General features: G+C 42.4%; 1 protein-coding gene across 1 annotated transcript; it reads right to left on the bottom strand.

The window, feature by feature from the left end:
- Positions 1–4,755: 4,755 nt before the first annotated feature.
- Positions 4,756–21,770, bottom strand: AMER1 (APC membrane recruitment protein 1). Its single transcript, XM_089685189.1, has 3 exons — positions 21,646–21,770; positions 11,128–11,270; positions 4,756–8,299 (listed from the first exon to the last, which is right to left on the bottom strand). The coding sequence occupies exon 3, from the start codon at positions 8,204–8,206 to the stop codon at positions 4,949–4,951; it is 3,258 nt and encodes a 1,085-aa protein (XP_089541315.1). The 5' UTR covers positions 8,207–8,299; positions 11,128–11,270; positions 21,646–21,770; the 3' UTR covers positions 4,756–4,948.
- Positions 21,771–22,640: the final 870 nt, after the last annotated feature.

Below are 22,640 nucleotides of genomic sequence, written 5' to 3'. Positions count from 1 at the left end.
GTCTTTTACATCTGCTTGGAGTTCAGCTTTACTAGATTACACTGAATGAAAGTCACTGGTGTTGATTTTCTAAAGACAAATAGATCTAGAGCACTTGAAGTGCACAGACTGAGGGAAAGCTCTGAAATGAAGGGAAGCTCTGCTAATTTTCTATCGTCCAATCATGTGCAAGAATAAATTTTTTATTTTTTTATTTTATTTGCATGTGATTGGGTATTCTTTGCAAAGTGAAGCTTTACCTCACTTGCTAAGCTCTGGAGCAAGTGCACAGTATATTTGCCCAAAGCTGGGTTTGTTTCACAGTACTTTATGAGCTTTTTTAAGCCAAAAGGCATTTCATTTAAACAAAAATAAATTGAAAAGATGGTTAGCGTATGTGAACTATTACTTGGTTATCCTAAGGGTAAACGTTAAAACTGAGTACTATCCAGCTATTCAATGTTGCTTACTAGTGTTCACAAAATATGTAGAAAAAAAAATAAAAAATCTACAATGCAGAATGTGACTTTTTTTAACCCCAACTCCAGCTATTAAAAAAAAAAAAATTTTTTTAGACAGATTTGTAAAGAGTAATCACTTCTATAAACTCTGTCTGCAACCCCTTTGGGAAGATATCTTAACAACTGTTCCTGTAAAATCACAATAAAAAAAGAAATAACAAAAGCTCCAGCAGTTCCCAGTTTTAAAAAGCGTATTATTGCAGTGTGGGTGCCTACTGCAGGGGTTTTCTATAATTTTCCTACTTGGCAGGATGTGAGTGGTTACCAACTCAATACAGGCAAACCTCTAACAAAAGCCAGACAGAGGGGCTATCATTTTCTTGCTCAAAACTAGCTGGACTTGGTTAACAATTCCATAACTTTGCTCTAAGCTTCACTGGAGTGAGCTGTAGCCACCCAAATATTTATATTTTGGAAACCCCGATTAGGTTGTAAAAATGTCTGTACTACTTATGAATTTCTTAGCTATGTATTTGAAATAACTTGTTGTCTCCCTTGACAGCCCAAGCCGAGCAGAAGGAAAATGCCCTTGATCACTGTGCACAGAAGCCTCGAGAGTTAAAACAGTACAGCCACCATCCCATCCACAGCAACATTATGTTTACCTGTAGTGGGCATTTTTCATTTTTTTTTTTTCTTAAAAAAAAAAAAGGTATGCTGTTAATTGGAATACATAAAAAAAAAAAATAGTGGTGGTGGGGGAGGAGGGTGGTTGGGGTCTCAAATGTGGATGCAAAATTGTAACTCTCAGCGCAGCACCTCCCCGCCCTTTAAGGGGTTTGTGATGCTGGGAGGTGGGGCGGGGTTTATGATTATGTGACCGCCGTGAGTAGCGGTCACAGCAGTCACGATTGGAAAGCTCCCGATCATCTTTCCGATAGGCACCGGTAAGTGTGCCCAGAGCATGCAGAGCATGAGTTCTCGGCACACGTTTGTTTACATCTGGTACACAAATGTGTGTCCTCTCAGTTTCAAGGCCCACCTGCCGAGAGGACACCGCTGATGCCAAGAGGTTAAAAGTGTTTTTGACAAACTAAAGCACTGTAATTTTGATGGATATTGTATTGGACAATTAAAAAATTATTACTGACCTAGGGGGTAAGAGGAAGTTCTCCACAGTAAGCAGCATTTCCAAACCAAGACTCAAGAACATATTTATCTGCCCAGGGATTACAGTACCAAAAATTAAAATTTAAGCCCTTACCTAATGCTAAAAGGAAACCTCATAGAAATACTTAAAGTGATACTAAAGTCTTTTTTTTTTTTGTAATGGTGGTGGCTTTGCACAGAGGTCCCCCGCCAGTGCTCCCGGCCACTCCCTCCTGTCAGGTGCCCCCACAGCAAGCAGCTTGCTATGGGGGCACCCAAATAGGTTCACACCCGGAGCCATGGCTCAGCCCCACCCCTTCTCCTGACTGACAGCAGCGGTAGCCAATGGCTCCTGCCTCAGCTAATCAGGGGTGAGAGTTCCCAGAGAACAGAGCCTCTCGTGGACATTGCTGGATCAGGATGGGGCTTAGGTAAGTGTTGGGGGGGGGGGGGGCTCTCTCTCACACTTTGCATAGAATGCATGAAGGTAAGAAAAACCTTGAGCCTTTAGAACCACTTTAAAAGTAAAAAACTGTATTTTTGTACAATTATCCTTTGAATAACTACCAAAGTCTTATACTTACTGGCCCACAATTCCGTCAGAACGACATTGTTGTGCAGCCCACTCTCCCCTGGGCATACAGTGATAAAAATACCATTCCTTTCTATGGAGAGGCAATGTGACAGAATGCTTAAGGACCTTCTTCATAGGAATGAATGGCATTGGTCAAGAGTTCTAGTTACCCACAGCATGGATTTGCCAGGACTGGGAACTGATGTGTATAAGAACTTGGGGGGATGGGAGGTGCTTTTTGAGTAATTTAAAGTGAAAATGTGAGTGGTTTAGGCATATACAGTATGTAGGATCCTTTTCTGGGTTGCAGGCACTTCTATGTACCTGCAAATCTTTCCCACTTCTTTGGGGGATTCCCCATTAGCCTGAAATCTTGGCATTGCTAACAGGGCTTGCATAGTTGTATCCTCACACCATTCCACTTCCTGAAGCATCATACTGGCCATTTAGACCACCCATCTCATTGCACTTAAAAGAGCACCTCCGGATTTCAGGTTAGTTGGGCACATTCAAAAGAATCTGAACGATACATCCAGGAAACTAACAAAAAAAAAAATCCCAATACATACAAATGAATTGCTTTACATGAAAGCTATAGCGTTTACAAATGGCGGTATAGATAATGGGATTTTTTTTTCTACTAGTAATGGTGGTGAACAGCGACTTAGCGGGACCGCGGCAGACATTCTGACACTGGGGCGGAACTAACTTGGTGTCACTGACACCAATACAGCGATCAGTGCTTTAAAAAAGAAAAAAAAAAAAAAAAAAAAAAAAGCTATGACACTGTACTAATGGCACTAGGCAGGAAGGGGTTAATGTGGGGGGCGAGTTCTTCACTGTAAGCACACTGATTGGGATTGGCTGTACCGTGCTCGAGCTGACAGGGAAAAAGGCTGTTTGTAAACAAAAAACAAAACAATCTTCCTCCCTGTCAGAGATGCTCGGTAATCACCGGGCACCGGCGGGTAATTACCGGCCGGGAACCTGTGATTGACATCCACGACCGCACACAGGTGCCACCCTGTAGCAGTATATCGGCTATAGGATGGTCCTTAAGCGGTTAACATGCTTTATGTAACCTAATCCCACTGCTTAGCCTAACGCCTAAAGATAAGTTTGACCTTTTGTCAACAAGTAACCCTAACTGAACCCATCACTTAATATTACCCATAATAACTATATTCAAAAAAAAAAAAAAAAAACTAATATTGGATACTGATGCAATCCAGGAAAAACTCCAACTGTGCTAACTTCATAACATTCACCCAGTTTTCATTCAGTAGATCTGTAATCTATAACCCACTATATCATCTTTGCACATCACAGTACCTAGTGACAACATGGCAGATTCAGATACCATACTCTGTGTCAGGCTCACATTCAGGCCTATTCAACAACTAAAGACAGAAGCAACCTAAAAAACTGGATGAGCAGATAGGCCAGCAGCACAAGATTAGAACTATTCAGCACATGGACTGTGTGCTTTTGTGAAAACTTAAAAGCAAAAAGTTAATGGCATGCATCGCACAATGCCAGTTTATTATGTTGCATACAGATAATTTAACATAGGAGTATGTGTGTGTCGGGGGTGGCGGGTGTCTTTAAAATAGTGTCATAAAAAGGCATGCCTGCTTGTAGTCGAGTAAAGGATATACCCAAAAACAGCACGGGAACATTGGGAAGAATATATTTTGATAATGTTCTGATGACAATATGCTCCACCCCCCTTCTTTTTTTTTTTTTTAATAGCAGTCCTATCTAATCATCTTCACAATAAAAACTTCCTGAAATCTTACATATTTTCTGCAGAGGGGAACTAAAAATTATGTTCTAACTTATTAGTTGGGACGTTTAAGAGCAATACAATATTGTGATCACATCCTTTGATATTTCAGACACCAAAGAGTGAAATAAACTCTATGAATGTGGCTTTGTATAATAGTAATAGCCAGCCTAATACCTAAATACCATGATGTCAGAAAAAGCATGAAGAAAACCATTTTTTCTGAAAACTTTAAACACAAACATGTGCTTGAGTGTTTCAAACATTCAAGTACCAACAATTTAAAAAAAAAAAAAAAAAAAAAAAAAAAAAAAATGGATGTAGTGTTTTTTTAGGGAAAATATCCTATAGCTGAAACATGCAAGTAATCTGAACTCAAATTAAGTACGAATACAAAAAAAGATGGGTCTATAAGGAATGCCAATGCACATTGATCTTGTGTACTCACAAAGAACAGATGCATTTATAGGATGCTGTGTATTTTATATTTCGATTTCACTTAGAATCAGCATTAAGGGCACGAGGGCTTATGCCAAGTCTGTGAAGTAAACTTGCAAATCATAACGGTGTAGCACTGCATAGGAAAAGGAGTAACAGAATTCTGTTCCTTGAGAGGGCATTGTTTTGCATTTTGATAAACCTTTTAGGCTTTTGGGTGTCTTGGCCACAAGTGACATGGCAATACCAGGGTACACAACTTGTATCATTCTTTAAAAAGGACATTCTAAGTGTAAAGCACTGCGGTGTTTTTTTCCATTGCATTGCAAATTTAGAAGCAACTAAAACAACTAAGTGACAGACTTCCAGTGATTTTACCATTTATAGGCAAAATAAAATGTAAAAAGTACTGAAAATTGCAAAACATTTGTACAACATTCCTTCATACAGTTGTGGATTGGCTAGTCTACAAGCCATTTTGTATGGTTTTCATATTCTCATTTCGCTAATGGAGAATCTTAAAACTATATATTAAAAATCTTGTTGGCAGTGGGTATTAAATTAGCTGTTTGAACATTCACTGTAATTATTACTCCATTCAACAGGTGATATATCCCTGTGCTCCAAAATGCCTTTCTTGGAATGCCTTTCCACAAAGTCCGACTGTAGGTCATAGTCTTTTTTATGCTGCTGGGGCATCGCTTGTGTAACGCCAACAGGTTTGGTCTTAACTGGCTTATGAGGGGCATCATACTCACAACTGTACTGTGTATCTACACCCCTCTGTTCCTCCAATGGTAGGACACGAGCAAGCTTTTTTGTAGTGTTTTCTCTGGGGTATCTGCAGGATTTAGAGTCACCTTGAAGCTGCCTAGTGTTATACTGCACAGTCTCTGTAGTGACATCTGCCAGCTCCCTGCTATCTGTTATTTGAGAACTGGACTTGGAACCCAGCATTTCTCTGCTATAGCTCTGCTTTGGAGACATACTTGGTGTACAGGTTTCAAACTCTTCATTTGCCAGAACAATTTTGCCCAACATTTTACAACAGTTAAACCGTGTTTCATCTCCATGTACACAACGATCTTCATACTGCAAAGAATTCTTTTTATCCTCCCATGGAGTGAGCAAATCATAGGATTTTAAGCCACTTTTAGACATATGTAGTCCACCAAGCTCAAGCTCCAAGCTTTCTGTGTCTAGTGATTTGCTTCTTCTGTTAACAGAAAGTGGAACTGGCCTAAAAGGACTTAGCTTATATTGCTCAAGATGACGTGGAAGGCTGGCCACCCCCCAGTTATAGTTATGGAAAGACTGATGGGAATCCATTTGCAATACGTGTTCATCACATTCAGCCAAAGACTCCTGTGCATATCTATGGTCAAAAGTCTCAAAGGATGATACAACCTCTTCATCTGGACTTAGATCAATTTGCTGCTCACATTCACCTTCATTTTCAACATCAACTACATCAAATGTGACCATAGTGGGAAGAGCATTTAAGTTGTGATGAAATGATGAACTAGAAACAGCACTGCCAAGTCTTTCAGAAATACTTGAAAACAACATGCTATTATCAGCAAAGTCTACCGCTTGCTCACATTCATTTTCTGCACTGTAGTTAGATAGGCAGGAAAATTCAGAACTAAATACATTCTGGGCATGATGCATAGGTGTAATACTAGAACTGGAAAGCTTGGCAATAGTTGCCAATGTAGTGTCACTCTGGTTCTGAGCTTCAAGGCTACTAACATTCAACTCAAAACCAGGATTCTCCACAAGGCCATTTCCATCTAAATGATGTACGTAACGTCTGTGGTAATCAGAGTCTGTTAAAGGGGTTTCCCGATAGTCTTTCCAATTCAGTTTCCCTGCTTCTATTTGTTTTATTCCTTTGTCACCAACATCTTTGCTAACATTTTGTAATAAAATCTGTTCTCTTGTAAGGCAGTCCTTGTCCTTTCCCCTGCCCAATAAACTGACAGTCCTGATTTCACATTCAATTTGTTTTTCTTTGGAAAAAGTATCTTTGTTTACATGTCCTAATCCTTTCAGTGCAGCTTCTCTTTGCATTTCCCAGAACAGCAGCTGTTTTTGAATGACTGCCAATCGTTCCTCTTCTGTTTCAGTTGCACCCTTTTTGCGTTCTACATCCTGACTTAGCCCACCATTTATGGGAAGACTGAAGTCAAAAAAGTGATCAAATATTTCAGAACACAGAGTTTTACTCTCATACAAGGACTCTCCACCTGGTGCAGGACTCATAAGACTGTCATCTGGCTCATAAAACTCATAAAGTGCATCTCCACTGTAGCTGTCTCTTGGAAGACGTTCTTTATTGGAGAAGCCTTCTCCACCATCATCGTCTGGACCAGGTGTGGTGGAATCATAGTACCCCTCATCACTATTTGGTGCAGATTCTTGCTGGTCACTTTGGGGAGTAAGCAACTCTGCACTGCCTAGGACAGTTCCATCAACAAAGGCATCTTCTGCACCCATTGAATAAGCATGTGGCTGCAGTTCAGTAAAGCCCTTGGACATCTCTTCGTGTACCTTTTCTTCTTCTAATTCATAGCTTGCATCAGCTTCATTGCCATCTTCCAAAAGCCTCTGAAGATACTCCTCCTCCATGTCATCTGGTGTTGCCATCTCCTCTCCACCTCCTTGATAAGTAACAAGACATGAACTTCTCTTAGTTGTCTCCCTGCTCCTTTCTAAGGAAAGGGAAGTATCACTAATATTGTCAATGTCCTGTTCAGCAATAATATCCCCACACCCTGTAAAGGAGTCAAAACTCTTAAGAGAGGACACATCCTCAAACATAAGACTGAGATGGTCACCAGCAGAGCTAGGTGAAACTTCTCTGTCTAAGTCAGCATTTACATTATCAGCACACACTTCAGAGACTGCACCATCATCAGGGCAGTCAGGTTTGGAATTGGTGACAGGATTTTGGTCATTAGAAAGTTCCTCATTGGTTTCCATAACAAATTCCTCAGTTTTCTGTGGTGTTAAATTGGGCATGCTTACAGAACCCTGCTGAGTCTCCTCATTTTCACACACAATTGTCAGATTCATTAAACAATCTGATGAGACTCCCGATTCCTGGATGGTCATCTTTGGTTGCTCACTGCTGCACTGCAGTTCAGCATCCTCTGATGGGTACTTATTTAATTGTTCTAAAATAACAGTCTCGGTAATATGATCATACCGCTCACACTTGTCAGGATCAGGAGTTTTGTTTTTCTTGTGTCTACGGATGCTGCTAAATAAACCCTTCAACCCTTTCTTTGGCCTCGGGAAGGAGAAGGACTTCTCTCCATTTATCTTTTTCTCAAAGCACTCTGTACTGCCCATAGGAGATATATCATGGAAACTGAAATCAAGCTTAACCGGAGATGTAATCCCAGAATCTGCACTAAGAGAGCTGGGAAGCATGTTCCCTGTCTTACATAGGTCATGTCCATGGTGTCTGTTGACAGAATTATCAGAACAGCCCTTCTTTCCATCATCTCCAGGTACATCACTGATGCCATCATGGGTCTTACTTTTGCTCATCGATTTCCTAGCATTTCCTTTTCCCAATCCCTTGTGCTTTCCCCCAAAGAAGCTTGGTAAAGTAACAATGCTTTTTCTTCCCCCAAAGAATTTAAAAGGAGTTTTTTTTTGTTTCCCTTGAATTTGTTGGTCCATACAAGACTGTGTAGAGTGCCCATCCACTCTGGGGCACTCTCCTTCATTGTGGCCATCATCTTGTATTGCACAGATGGAAGTTGAGTTTATAGTATTTTCTTCTTGGCAACTGTTGCCAGTTTCCATGACAACTTTTACACATCAAAAAGGAGTGTTGGTTTTAAGAGTAGAACTGTAGAGGCACTGGAATTTGGTTAACATAAACATTCTTTTGCAGACCTAGGAAAAAACAAAAAACAAAACACAGTCAGGCACTTGCACAGAATATTTCAACTAGATCACAAAAACCAGAACATAACTGACACCAGTCAGACGAATATGAAATAACAGTTATTGGATTTCTTTTCTTTCAGGCAGGGGTATCACTACCATTATGTTGAACTGCCGTAAGTGTGACATTAGCAGATATCTTCTAGGTGCAAACTTTCTCCATATGCAGTTTGACTGCCCTTTCCATTTAATATTATGGTATTCAATCATCTTGTTGGAGACTATTTAGGAAATATAGTCTCCAAAGCATGATGCTGCCACCATCATGCTTCACAGTGGGTATGGTGTTCTTTTGGTGATGTGCAGTGTTGTTTTTGCGCCAAACATTTAAAAAGATAGTTTTAGGCCTGAAGATTACATAAAACCCCCAAACATTGTATATTTTCTGAAAGCAGACACCCTAGAGAATAAAATATATTTGTGCGCTCTCATGAAATGCCGACAAACTTTAGTACCCTATATTTTCCGTAGGCAATTCTTTAATAGCATACAGGCAAAGTTCAGATCAAAATGCAAGTTGGCTAAGACATTTCATTGTCTATTAATGAATGAAATGCTAGAGCTATGTGTATTCTCCTGGGAAATCAGTGGGAATAAACATGATCAGTGTTGTGGTTAACACAATGTACAGGGCTGAGCAAACCTTTAGCGCTATATAAATATTGTATAATAACACTTTGTATTGCTATTGGGAAACACATAGCTTTCATTAGTGTTTGTTTTTTCCTTTTGGTGGTCGAATGTGGTTCTTCTTGTAGTTTTAGACTGCATCTTGCATTTGATAAACAATATTATATAAAATTTGATTTGCATGTGTTATATGTTGCTTCTCTTTTTTTTTTTTGCTCTCTCATGTAAATGTAACTCTTTCGCTGTCAAGCCTGCATGTCGTACCGACCTGACAGCAGGGGCAGGGGTTTACACAGTGTGTGTATATCTGACAAGCCAACTGCTGCCTGTCAGATGGAAGCATTCTGATGGCTGCTTTGCAGCCTGAATGCTTCCACCCACTTCCTAGTAAAACATGACCCCCCCCCCCCCGTGTGTACCCCCACTATGTATCAAGGGGTCTGTTTGGCCATCTGCGGGACTGGTCGGGTGGGGGAGGGGTTGCAGGGAGCTGAGTGGACACACGTCCAGCATTAAACATTTCCCGGTTCCCCTGTCAGTTTGCCCAGCTAGTATGGCCAGGAAAAAGTAATGCAGAGTGCTCTGCACTTCATTACACTCAGTGGAGCACAGATGAAACACCCAGACCTCCTCCATAACACTAAACTGATGACCTAAAAGGGGCTTTAATAGCGTTGCCTATAGAAAATAAAGGGTACTAAAGTTTTTTGCCATTTCCCAAGCGCCTGCAAATTTAAGGTTTGACATGTTGGATTTTTATTTACTCGGTGCAACCTCATCTGTTATATTGTACCAAAAAATTGGGTAATTTATTCCTTTTTTGTGCCCTAAAATTAACTTAAGTGTTTATTTTACTAAAAGTTTGTGGTAATATTGTGTAACATAAAAAATAGGAACTACTCCTATTTTATTCTCTAGGGTGTCGCTTTCAGAAAAATATATGTTTGGGGGTTTTGTGTAATCTTCAAGCCTAAAATGATTTTTTAAATGTGCAAAAACAGCTCTGGCAGTGAAAGAGACAAAGGATAAGCCCAACACTCCCCGTTCCTGATGATTGGTGCTCATTACACTGTAAGGTATGTCTACTCTCTGCTAGGGGGTGTTGGCGGGAGTGCATGGCCGAGCTGCGTCATGTGCTTCCGTGGATGCACACTGCCTGGATCAGGAGCGAGGATGTATGTGCAAGCTGCTTGCCACACGACAGAGGGGAGGAATGGACAGCGTTGGCAGGGGACCCCAGAAGAGGACATAAGTGGCAGAACTTTGCAATACAATTGCAGACTAGGCAAGTAGAAACCTCTTATTTTAGGAAAAAAATAGAGTTTATAACCACTTTAAAGTGTAGTTTTAGGCAAACAGCAATTGAAGCTTCTTTATATTTGTCACATGTTCTCATTGACACTTACAAAGCTGCCCCTTACATTTTACTTGCTCTTTTCTGAAAACTACAAAACTGAGGGCTTCCTCTGCCATGCAGAAAGGGCTGTGGGTTTAATGAGATCGGCCAGCACAGTACAAACAGGGTTATTATGGTAAACATTATCAGTTGTAAAATAGATTTGAACACTGTGTGTCCTATCAATATAGGTCAATGAGGGGGAAACTCAGTGGGGTTGATTTACTAAAGGCAAATAGGCTTTATATTGCAAGTGCACTGAAAAGTGCAGTTGCTATACATCTCAAGAGGAACATGCAAGTAAAAAACAGCATTTTTGCTTGCACACGATTGGATAAAAGAAATCCGCAGCGCTTCGCCTCATTTCAGAGCTTCCCCTCGGTTTTAAAGCAACTGCACTTGCAGTGCACAGTAAATTTACCTTTAGTAAATCAACTCCAGTGTATCGGTCAGTGGGGACAGAATGAATTTCCTCTCATTTCAAATTAATCAGAGTAGCTTGAAGTCTCTGAATGTAGTGTGCTTCAAACACACACCTAGAAAAGTTTCTAATTACTTTTAGGTATGCTATGTGAATGGAATCAAACATATTGTGGGGTTTTCTCTAGTCTGACTGTGTAAATGCACTTTACCAGTGATTGCTAGAAAGAAAAAAAAAAAAAAAGCTTGAATTTAAGATCTGACTGCAAAAAAGTAAAGTAAATACCTAACCGACTGTATTTCTGCATACCACAGTACAAGTGACACTTACCATGTCCTAGAGAAGCTAGCTGAAGGGCAGCACAAAGTAACACTGGGAATCCAGATGATGCTCATTTTTATTGAAAGGCTGCACACATTGTAACCAAACAATGGCACCACAAGATCAGCATTTGCTCTGGACATGTATCAGACCTATGATTGGAAACAACGAAACATAAATAAATACAATGATGCTACAAAAAGCTCTCAAAAATCCTATACAGCTTAGTCACACTTGCAGTCAGCTATTTTTCAAGATTTCCTCATGCAGGCAGAATGCATTGAAGAGAAAGTACTTATTCCCAACATGGTGAGTACACATAAGTGTGGTACTTTGAGAGAAGTACAGGGTGCCACAATTAGGGTGTGTTGACCTGCATTCGTCCTATCACATTAACCGAATGCACAATAGTGTTTTATAGCACACTAAATGCATTAGAGTAGAACTATAGGCAAAGATTTTTTTTTTCATTTTGGAGTAAGGGAGAGTTATAACCCCTATCAGATGTTTTTCCACCATCTGTGTCGCATTGCACAGATTTCCCTTCACTTCTTGTCCCATAGCCAAACAGGAAGCGAGAGGAAATCCCTGAAATTTAAAAAGGAGTTCCTTGGGGACCCCAGGTCACTACCCACTGGAAGATGTCCCTTCTATTCAGGGGCGGACAAACAACTCATGGAGCCCCCGGCCAATAGGTGATCATGGGGCCCCTGTGTCCTTTCCCACACTCAAAGCACACCCAAAAAAAGCCTTAAAAAAAAAAAAAAAAAAAAGGGAGGTACCAGAGGCATTTCATGGGGCACCCTACTGACCCCGGGCCCTCGGGCAGTGCCCGAGTGCTCAAATGGTCAGTGTAACCCTGCTTCTATTACTTTTCCAGGGACAACCCAAAATTTGGGGATTTTCTTTTGCATTCACTTTCAATGATAATGGCAAACAGAACAAATAGAGAGGGTGAATCTCCCTAAACCGCAACACAGACAGCCATAAAAAACTGACAGGGGTTCTAATACCTCAGCACTCTATCCAAAACTAAAAAACAAAAAAAAGTTTTACCTTTAGTTATACTTTAAACTACTTGCCAACCGCAGATAGCCGAATGATGGCTACACTGCGGCCGGCCAGTTCTGGGAGGGCGTCATATGACGTCCTCCCAGAATGCGCTCTCCTGCGCGCCCCCCGCGATCTCTGTGATCGATGTGTCCTATGGACACAGCTGATCACGTGATGTGGTAAAAGGCCGATCACAGCGGCCTTTTACCTCGTGATCAGCCGTGTCCAATGACACGCTGATCACCGGGAAATGCAATTGCTGGTTCTATGGACACAGCTGATCACGTGATGTGGTAAAAGGCCGATCACAGCGGCCTTTTACCTCGTAATCAGCCGTGTCCAATGACACGCTGATCACCGGGAAATGCAATTGCCGGTTCTCGGCTGCACTTTCCTCACGCTGTCAGATCGTGAGGAAAGTACTTCCGAGAACCGGCAGTTGTCAGAGCGGGGATCGGCACCGATCATCAGGGCACTGATGATCAGTGCCCTGATGATCGGTGCCCTGATGATCGGTGCCCAGCAGTGCCACCCACCAGCTTCGCCCACCTGTGCCCAGCAGTGCACCCACCTGTGCCCACCAATGCCACCCACCTGTGCCCACCAATGCAGCCCAGCAGTTGTGCCAGTCAGTGCCCAGCAGTTGCGACAGTCAGTGCCACCTATCCGTGACACCTCATTAGTGCCATCTATCAGTGCCACCTCATTAGTGCTGCCTTTCAGTGCTGCTTATCAGTGCCCATCCGTGCCCATCAGTGCTGCCTCATCAACGCACATCAGTGAAAGAGAAAAATTACCTGTTTGAACATTTTTATAATAGAAAACAAAGAAACTTTTTTTTTTTACAAATTTTTTGCACTTTTTGTGTTTATAGCGCAAAAAGTAAAGTGCGCAGCGGCGATTAAATACCACCAAAAGAAAGCTCTATTTGTGAGAAAAAAATAAAAACTTCATATGGGTACAAACTTGCCGCGCAATTGTCAAAGTGCAACAGCGCTGAAAACTGAAAATTGGCCTGGTAAAGAAGGGGGTATAAGTGCCCGGTAGGCAAGTGGTTAAAGTAGTTCTGAAGTTCCGTAAATCACAAAAAAAGTTTTTAAAAGTAGGGAAACACATTTCATATATCCATCTTTGTATATTTAAAATAAACGTGCAAAAAAAAAGTATTTTCTTGAAAAGTGCAGGTCATAAGATTGTTCATTCCTGAGCGATTCAAGGACCTGTGGTGGGCATGTGTACACAGCCATGATAGCTTCACAAAGAGAAGGAGGATTGACTGGCTGGGGAAGTTGCCATTAATCAAGGAAGGAGGGATGGGTGGGGGAAGTTTAACAATGACCACAGAAGATATAGGTATGCTGTGCCCTTGTACAGCTTGTCTGTATCTAGCGGAATGACAGGGAACTTAAACGGACCATGTTAGCATGGATTGGCTTCCACGCCTAACATGGTCACTTTACTATGAGGAAGAGAAAAAAAACTGTCAGGATCAGCCATGTAAATGAGAAGCTCTGCAAGCACAAAATCACTATCGAGATATATATATATATATATATATATATATATATATATATATATATATATATATATATAGATATAGATAAAACCCAAACCACAGGAATATCTTGAAGTTTGACAAAATGGCAAAACCTTTTGAATTTTCAATTGAGCAGGGATGGATTATAACCCGTCAAAAAAACTGACCACACTGGGACTGATGTGCTCTCAAGCCTAGCATGGTCAGTTTGGAATTACAAAGCAGAGGGAGGGACTGGCAGGAAAACCAGGCATTTCACACAAATGAAGCAATACAAAGAACAGGATACTTTAGCATACAAGTACATCATACAGCAGGTACATATCAGGAATATGAAATATTGGGGTATAATACTGTATCATTTCAGCATACAGTGGCTATAAAAAGTCTACACACCCCTGTTAAAATGTTAGGTTTCTTTGATGTAAAAAAAAAGACAAAAATAATTTCAGAACTTTTCCCACCTTTAATGTGGGCGTCCCAGCTCGTGCTTTTACGTTTGTGTGTGCGTACATACATATTTAGGGGTGGGGGGTTGGGTGTAACTTACATTTAAAAAAAAAATGGAAAAAAAAAAAAATGTACTTTTCTTTTTAAATCACATAGGGTACAAAAAGTCCTCTATGGGATTTTTTGGTGACAGGTTCTCCTTTTTGTGACATCCGAAGGTCTAAAAAACCCTGCATGACTCCCCTGTGCTCCTCTGAATGTAATGCAGTGCACATCACACCAACTGGGAATCTGTCAATGGGGACCCGGAAGTCATGCTGCATCACTTCCGGGTCAGGACAAGAAGGGGAGGGGGGGCGGACGTGTCTGCTCTCCTCCCTCCTCTATACCTGCATCCCAACATACCACCGGCACCCACTGACTGATCCCGGGCCCGCAGATGGGCAAGCAGAGCCTGGGAGATATAGCGGGCAGGGGGGCGGTGGCGGCTGGCAATGTGGACTGTGTGGAAGCAATCAGGTGGCAGAGCTGCCGCCCAAATGCTTCCACTTGACAGGTGAGCCTGCTACTTGCCCGCAAAAAAAAAAAAAAAAAAAAAAAAAAAAAAAAAACTTTCCTGGCACCCAGAACTACATGTCGCAGGCGTCAGGCGATATGAATTGCACATCCCTGCAGAGGACCTAGACAGCAGAGAAAAATGACACTTTGGAGAGAGGCACGTAAACACCAAAATATATACTTTCTTCAGATTTCATGTCTGAGGTTTACAGCCACTTTATTTTCCTTTTTATGCACTCAAGTGTTGCACATAATATCCATTTATTACATAGGAAAAAAAAAAATTATATATATATATATATATATATATATATATATATATATATATATATATATATATATATATATATATATATATATTTATTCTGAAGAACCTTCCTTCCCTACTTCACTCAGCTGTCAATCATGGCTTATACCATCTTTAGGGTCAGCTAACAGGAAGCTGACAGGCTAGATATACAAGTTTGGTATTCCTGATCTGAAGATCTTGAAGATGCATGCTCATTCTTTATCTACATGGTCAGTCAGTGACCCACAACAAAAGGGTGCATATATCAGTTGTCACGACAATTGAGAATTATTACCATGTTCTGGGTCAGTGACTCATATTGAGGCAGAACTGTCAGGATCAATAATATGGAGAAAAAAAAAAAAAAAAGTGAAACAATGCCTTTTATAACTATGTCCCTCTGGCAGCACAGTGTTAGAAGACTTAAAAAAGGTGACCCAAATTAACTTGTGAAGGTTTATTCGTATAAAAATAGTCAAAGCAAAGCAGAACACTATTTTTAATATCATATTAGGGGACAGCCTGGGAAGTTAGAAAGGGACACATGGAGGGTTCAGATTACTTTCTGTGAAGGCAGACAACAGCACCAAGCAAAACCAGTGACTAGCAAGACCCAAGAATTTCTGTAGCCATAATAAAGGCAATCTGTTGATGGGGCATGTTAAGACAAAAACTCATCAGCGAATGTCAGAAGATGCTGTGCATTACGTGCTGTATATACATACAGACATGGAAGCATTGTATACAAATACCCATGTGCCTGTATCTGAACAGAATCTGGAAACGCAGTGTACAGCTTGGTTTATGCAACTAAACACATTGCTTAAAAGTTAAAACAGATCACCACGTTGGTAAAAACCCAAATCCACCATGCACCTTTTTTTAATGCCCCTTAATCTATAGTATGACTGCAGAGGACAGCCTTCCATACTGCATAGAGCTGCGCAGACATTACAAAGCCAGACCAACACGTTGATGCCCCCAAGGGGTGTATCAATGACAGCCTGGAGGTTGATGACACTGGCCTTCATTCAGTGACACATCAGGGGTAACGAGTCTTTAGGATACATCCTTGAAGGAGGTAAGTACTATAGCAAGAGCTTTTGTTTCCTTAACAGGTTCTGCACTTTCATTTCCCCTTCCCAGGGAGTGAGGAAAGACAGACCTGTGCTGGTTCTAGTCATATTACACTCAGAGCATACACACAATTGACTATCTTCCTACCCACATGGCAATGCTGGGCCAGTCATCAAGCACCAATCCGGTCATGGTCACAAGCAGAAAAACATGCCTGGAAGTACTAGGTATATTCTTCAAACCCCGCAGCTGAGAAACGGAAAGGCAAAACGTAATGATCAGGAACCTGGTTTTCAAAGTGAAGAATGGGGGTTGCCACTGCAAGCCTACACCTAAAAATGCTAGATGCCTGGCTGTGTCCAATGTCAGATTCACAGATCCAAAACAATCTGCTGTAATTAAATGACTGAACTCCTTATCTCTATAGTTGTTCTGGGTCAATGATACAGACAGCATTGAGGTCACAATATTTGTATGACACACAGGGAACTGGTACTCTTAGGAGAGTTCTGTAATAACAGCCTCCAAAAATCTCAAGAATTTGTTGTCCTGCATGGAGAATGCACATGTTTATGTCAAAGCCCTATTATGATCAGCTGAAAAAATGACCCTTGCTGTGTGCTTACTTCCCTGCACCTACAGGGGTTAAATGCTGGTTTTGTCTAAGGCTACTTTCACACTGATCCACGGCAAAACACATATGCGTTTATGGTGCATTTTTAACATGACATGCGACTCAAACTGCAGGTTTTTTTTACTGCACCAAAAATGCAGCAAGCAGGAGTTTTAAAAACGCATCTGACCAGCAATGCATTGGTGTGAAGAGTTCTATAGGAATACATGGTCACGCGTTTTCTTCTGCTAGTGGAAGAAAATGGATCAGTGTGAAAACAGCCTAAGGGTGGAGAATAAGCAGCTATATTTACCTCATTCCTCACTCCTGTAACACCGCAACAAATTCCCCAACTAAGCGACTGCTAGGAAATGCAGTTTTTGCAGGGCTTAAGGGGTAACCCCACTTTTGGAAAAAAAAAAATGGCAAACAAAAAAAAAAAACAAAAACTGAATTTCACATATACAATTGCTACAAGCCATATTGTAATTTAAAGTAATACTACAGGCACATTTTTTTTTTTTTAAACAAACATGCCACACTTACCTGCTCCGTGCAATGGTTTTGCACAAAGCTGCGCCGATCCTCCTCTTCTCGGGTGCCCCGCCAGCGCTCCTGGTCCCTCCCTCCTGTCGGGTGACCCCCCCATAGCTATGGGGGCACCCAAGCAGGCGCACTCCTGAGCAGGGTGCCCCCATAGCAAGCCGAGGAGGATCCAGGCTGCTCTGTGCAAAACCATTTGTTAGATCATTTTTTATATTATTTGTCATGTGATTTATTGATTTAATGGATTAGCGCCTACCTAGTCACGTGTTTACTAGTATAATTTGAATGTTATTATACATGGCCTTTCCTTTTCAAACTGCAGAGCTGTCATACTCTATAAAATGACATTCAACATGGCAATTTGGAGATGATCCATACACAGCACTGTCTTCCATACAGCTGGTCCTCCTCAGTTTTCCAGATTCTGGACTAAGATACAAGCCAGGTTTTAGGACTCCTCAGCAACAAAAATTTCATTTTTGGGGAGATACGTTCTAAGGATTAATCACTTGTGCAGGGATGCAGACATTGCAACTTTTCTTCATCAGAACCCTTAAATTGCATCAGCTGCGTGTAGTGAATTAGTCACTCCCATTCAGAATCACTCTGCACAGAACATGGTCTAACAAAAGAGTTTGGCTCCTTTCACATGGGTGATCGGATAGGGTCCGCCTGTCAGTTGTTCAGGCAGATCTGATCGGAAAGTCCATTCACCCCTTTCGTTTAGCCATATTAGATCAGAGGGTATTCGGGTGTAAACAGACAGCATCATAGAGTCCATTTACCCCTGGTTCATATCTGTGCAGGTGGTCACATGCGGGCTGCGTTTTCCGAAGAAGTGCAGGGACTTCTTCCCTGCGTGTCCCGAGACACAGGAGTCTATTCAAATGAATGGGCTCTCGTGCCCGCAGGAACACGGAGATGTGAACTAGCCTTAATCCTGGCTGAGCGGTTTTTGCTGGGTCTGCTCCGCAGAAACTGAGCAGACACGGAAGTACCCGCCCCATTTGAAAGGGGCCTTATTACTACAGAGCAGAGGCAGGAGTCTACAACAAAGGTTGTTAAAATCCATGCAATGTATATTGATTGCCCAGAGGGGATTGTTTTTATTTTCTGAACAAAAGTGGAGTTACTCTTATAGAATACACTGCAGATCAAAGGACAATATAAATGGCATATTCACTCATGCAGAAGGGAGCTCTCACACTGATTACTTAGGATTTCACAGCAAACAACCACAATATTCAGGCCTGCCAACACTCCATGTAACTGCACAACAAGGATGGCTTCAGACTCTGTCCCAGCAATACAACTGTCACCTTAATAGAACTGGAGGGTCAAAATTGTAAATAAATAGAATTTACCCAATAGTGACTTCCAGGGCCATGTCACTGTGCCGCAGCCTCTTTCTGCTGGTAGGTGTAGAGCTCCTAATTGCACAGACATCATACATTGCACTTCTTCATTTAAAAGCACTAATAAGCACCAAATCAAAAATGTAATATATTGCAGCGTACCAATCCTTAGATGTGGTGGTGGCTGCATTTGTTTTCTTTTTTAGGTCTTTTCGCTCTGGTGATCTGGTCAGTAACACACCTCATGTATTACAGCAGGGGTAGGCAACATTAAAGGGGTGGAGATCTACCTGAACAACATGGGAGAAGTCAAAGATCTCAGGATACAACGTCACCTCCTCACATCTGATTTACCGACCGCTACAACCTTGGCAGACTGACGACACCAGAAATCTTAAACGCCTACTTTGTCACTCTTGTTAATACCTTGTCATCCAGTCCTCGTCGTCCCTTCTCTACTTTTAAGTTTCTACTTTCTCCACCTCCACCCAGTACCTCACTCACTGCTCACGAGATTGCAAATCATTTCAAAAACAAGACTGACGCAATTCGTAGGGGCATCGCCACTGCACAGACACCCATCCCACTAAGCATACCTTATACTAAACCTCCCTCAACACTTTCCTCTTTTGACCTTGCTACTACCGAAGAGGTCACTAAGGTTTTTTCAGAAGCCCGTCTCACTACCTGCCCCCTGGATCCTGTCCCCTCACAACTACTGTGGTCACTCCCATACTTAAAAAGTCCTCCCTGGATCCCACCAACCTGAACAACTTAAGACCCATCTCCCTGCTCCCATTTGCCTCTAAACTCCTAGAATGTTTAGTCTACAATCGCCTGAGCTCCCACCTCACTGACAACAACCTTCTTGACCCTTTACAGTCTGGCTTTCACTCACTACACTCCACTGAAACTGCCCTACTAAAACTCACTAATGATCTACTAACTGCTAAAACCAATGGCCACTACTCCATACTCTTACTACTTGACCTCTCTGCGGCTTTTGATACGGTTGACCATCCCCTCCTCCTCAAAAAACTCCACTCTCTTGGTCTCAGAGACTCTGCTCTATCCTGGGTCTCCTCCTATCTATCACAGCGGTACTTCAGCGTTACCTATAACTCTGCCTCCTCCTCTTCACTCCCTCTTTCTGTAGGGGTACCTCAAGGTTCTGTCCTTGGACCCCTTCTCTTCTCCATCTACACCTCCTCCCTTGGTCACTTGATAAACTCCCATGGCTTTAAGTACCATCTCTATGCTGATGACACACAAATCTATCTTTCTACCCCTCACCTCACCCCTTCAATCTCCTCTCGCATTACTAACCTACTAAGCGACATACCGGCATGGATGTCACTCCACTTCTTCATATTCCATCTTTCCAAAACTGAGCTCTTAGTATTCCCCTCCAGCCCGTGCCCCCTCCCCTGACTTCTCCATCAAGATCAATAACACAATCATCAGTCCCTCCCCTCATTCTAGGGTACTAGGTGTAATCCTAGACTCCCATCTGTCCTTTCACCCCCAAATCCAATCACTGTCCAATCTTGTAGACTTCACCTCCACAACATCTCCAAGATATGCCCGTTCCTAACCTCGGAAACCACTAAGCAACTTATTCACTCCCTTGTTATATCTCGCCTTGACTATAGTAACTCCCTCCTCATTGGCCTACCTCATCGCAGGCTATCCCCTCTTCAATCTATCATGAATGCTGCTGCCAGACTTATCCACCTTACTAACCGTTCTGTATCTTCCACCCCTCTCTGCCAATCCCTCCACTGGCTTCCCATTGCCCAACAGATAAAATTCAAAACATTAACAATAACGTATAAAGCCATTTATAACTCTGCCCCAAATTACATCAACGATCTTGTCTCCAAATATCACCCAAACCCTACTCTCCACAAGACCTCCTGCTCTCTAGCTCCCTTGTCTCCTCCTCCCATGCTCATCTCCAGGACTTCTTCAGAGCTTCCCCCATCCTCTGGAACTCTTTACCCCAATTTATCAGAAGTAGTCCCTCTGCATTGCATTCTGTTCGACGCTCTGGGATGGTGGGCCAAGAAGCCCCGACTGTGATCTACCAGTCACCTGGCCATGATCTACTGGTTGCTGACCCCTGTATTAGAGTGCTCACTCTGGATGAAGGAGCACAGGAGGCACATTTGGACAGCAGCATTGTCAGTTGGGGGGTTAACTATGCCATCTAGCAAATTTAAATACACTAACAAATTGAAAGTGAACTCTAGATAACAGTATATTAGCAGGTACAGCAAATAATTGTTTTTTCCTTTTGGGTTTTACATAAATAGAAGAGGATTGTTGTAAGCACCTGTCCGTGGAACAATTGTTTGTCTCATTGTAAGATACATTTGCAGGAGAGCTTGCTCTTTGAAAAACAACAGATTTTCTGGCCAGATCGCCAAATAAAAGAAGGAAAACCAAAGAAGGAAATTAATGCAGCCACCACATCTAAGAATTGATAAGCTGCATTATAATACGTTTGCTTTTGGGTTTAATATCACTTTAAAGTGCCTCTAAAGCATGCCAAATATTTTTCTATAGTTTATATTTATCAGACAAACCTAAACAAATCCTACAAGTTACTGTCCACGCTGTCAGGCCCATAGACTACATAGTAGATGTACAATCAGATTGTAAAGTGTATGGTCAGCTTAGGAGATTTCCTCAGAGTGGAAAGCTATCTTCTGACTTCTTGTTGAATGTCCAGGACAGGAAGTGGAGGGAAATCTCCCCACACAGACCCTGCAGAGGATGCATTCCTTCTCCACCCATAATGAAGCCCCCCCAGTGTCCTCAGACATAGATGAGGTGCTGGGATGCACAGCACTGACCTCAGAGGACTGTCCCTGGAATCAGACACACTCCTCCCCTCCTACAGGTCCCCCTGCACCCACTGATCGATGTCTATAGACGGGGCCATGTTGTAATCCGAACCACAATAACCCCGGGGTGTGGGTAGCTCTACCAGACACACAGGTCTCCCCGGCTCAGGTGTGACCTGCATTGGTCATACACATCTAACCTGCAAAACTCCGCACCAGGCCCCGAGCCTCCGCCGTCTCCTACTCTGGGCGCCCCGGACTCCAGCGTCCCTTCTCGGCAAACTGATGCTCCTGTACCAGCGCGGCCTCTACCTGACCACCTCCCCCCAGGATTGTGGTGACTGGCAGCCACGCCGACCAATCAGCGCGCTAGCCGACATTCACTTACTCTTTGGGGATAAGCCAACGACCAACAAATCAGGGATAGCAAACAGTCAGCTCATTGGCGCGCTGTGGAATTGACTGCTGAATCTGCCAATCAGAGAGTAGATACACAGCGTGACTCTCTGCCTGTTACATTGTCACCTCTGGGCTTTGTGTAGAGCCGTGATATCCCAGTTCACTGTGGCGATTCGTCCAGTTCGCTTGATTTGTCGCGCTTGGATCATGCTGTGTACTGAGGAGCTGCAAATCATGGCTTTCTTTGTGCAGACAATATTGAGGAAGCGCGGAGCCTTTTACAATGATATCTCCAGAATGGTTTTCATTTTTAGTTTTGGAAAACAGAGAACTATCTTTGTCGTCCTGTCCTGTTCTCAGTACACGGCTTACCCTCCAAAGTCCAAAAACCAATTCCAACGCTTAGTAATGGTTTAGTATACAGCAGGGGCGGACTGACCATTCCAGCACTGCCCGAGGGCCCGGGGTCAGTAAGGGGCCCCATGAAATGCCCCTGGTACCTTTTTTATAGGCTTTTTTGAGTGTGGGCAAGGACATGGGCCCCATGATCCCCTATTGCCCGGGGGCCCCATGAGTTGTCAGTCCGCCCCTGGTATACAGTAATATTCAAATTATACCCAGGTCAGATTTTCCTGTACCAAGGGCTAGTTCACACAAGATGCAGTCCACTGGGGTTTTTTTTTTTTTTTTAAATGAGTGCACAGTGCAGGGGCGGACTGACAAATCATTGGGCCCCCGGGCAATAGGGGATCATGGGGCCCTTGTGTCCTTGCCCACACTCAAAGCACATCTAAAA

Source organism: Staurois parvus, unplaced genomic scaffold (genome assembly GCF_062004578.1).
Source record: "Staurois parvus isolate SC_StPar_1 unplaced genomic scaffold, SC_StPar_1.0 ptg000365l, whole genome shotgun sequence".
Taxonomy (NCBI): Eukaryota; Metazoa; Chordata; class Amphibia; order Anura; family Ranidae; genus Staurois; species Staurois parvus.
This window is presented reverse-complemented; position numbering and strand designations above follow the sequence as displayed.

Coding starts and splice junctions, on each gene's coding strand:
- AMER1 (XM_089685189.1), bottom strand. CDS start 8,206: ATGGAAACTGGCAACAGTTGCCAAGAAGAAAATACTATAAACTCAACT.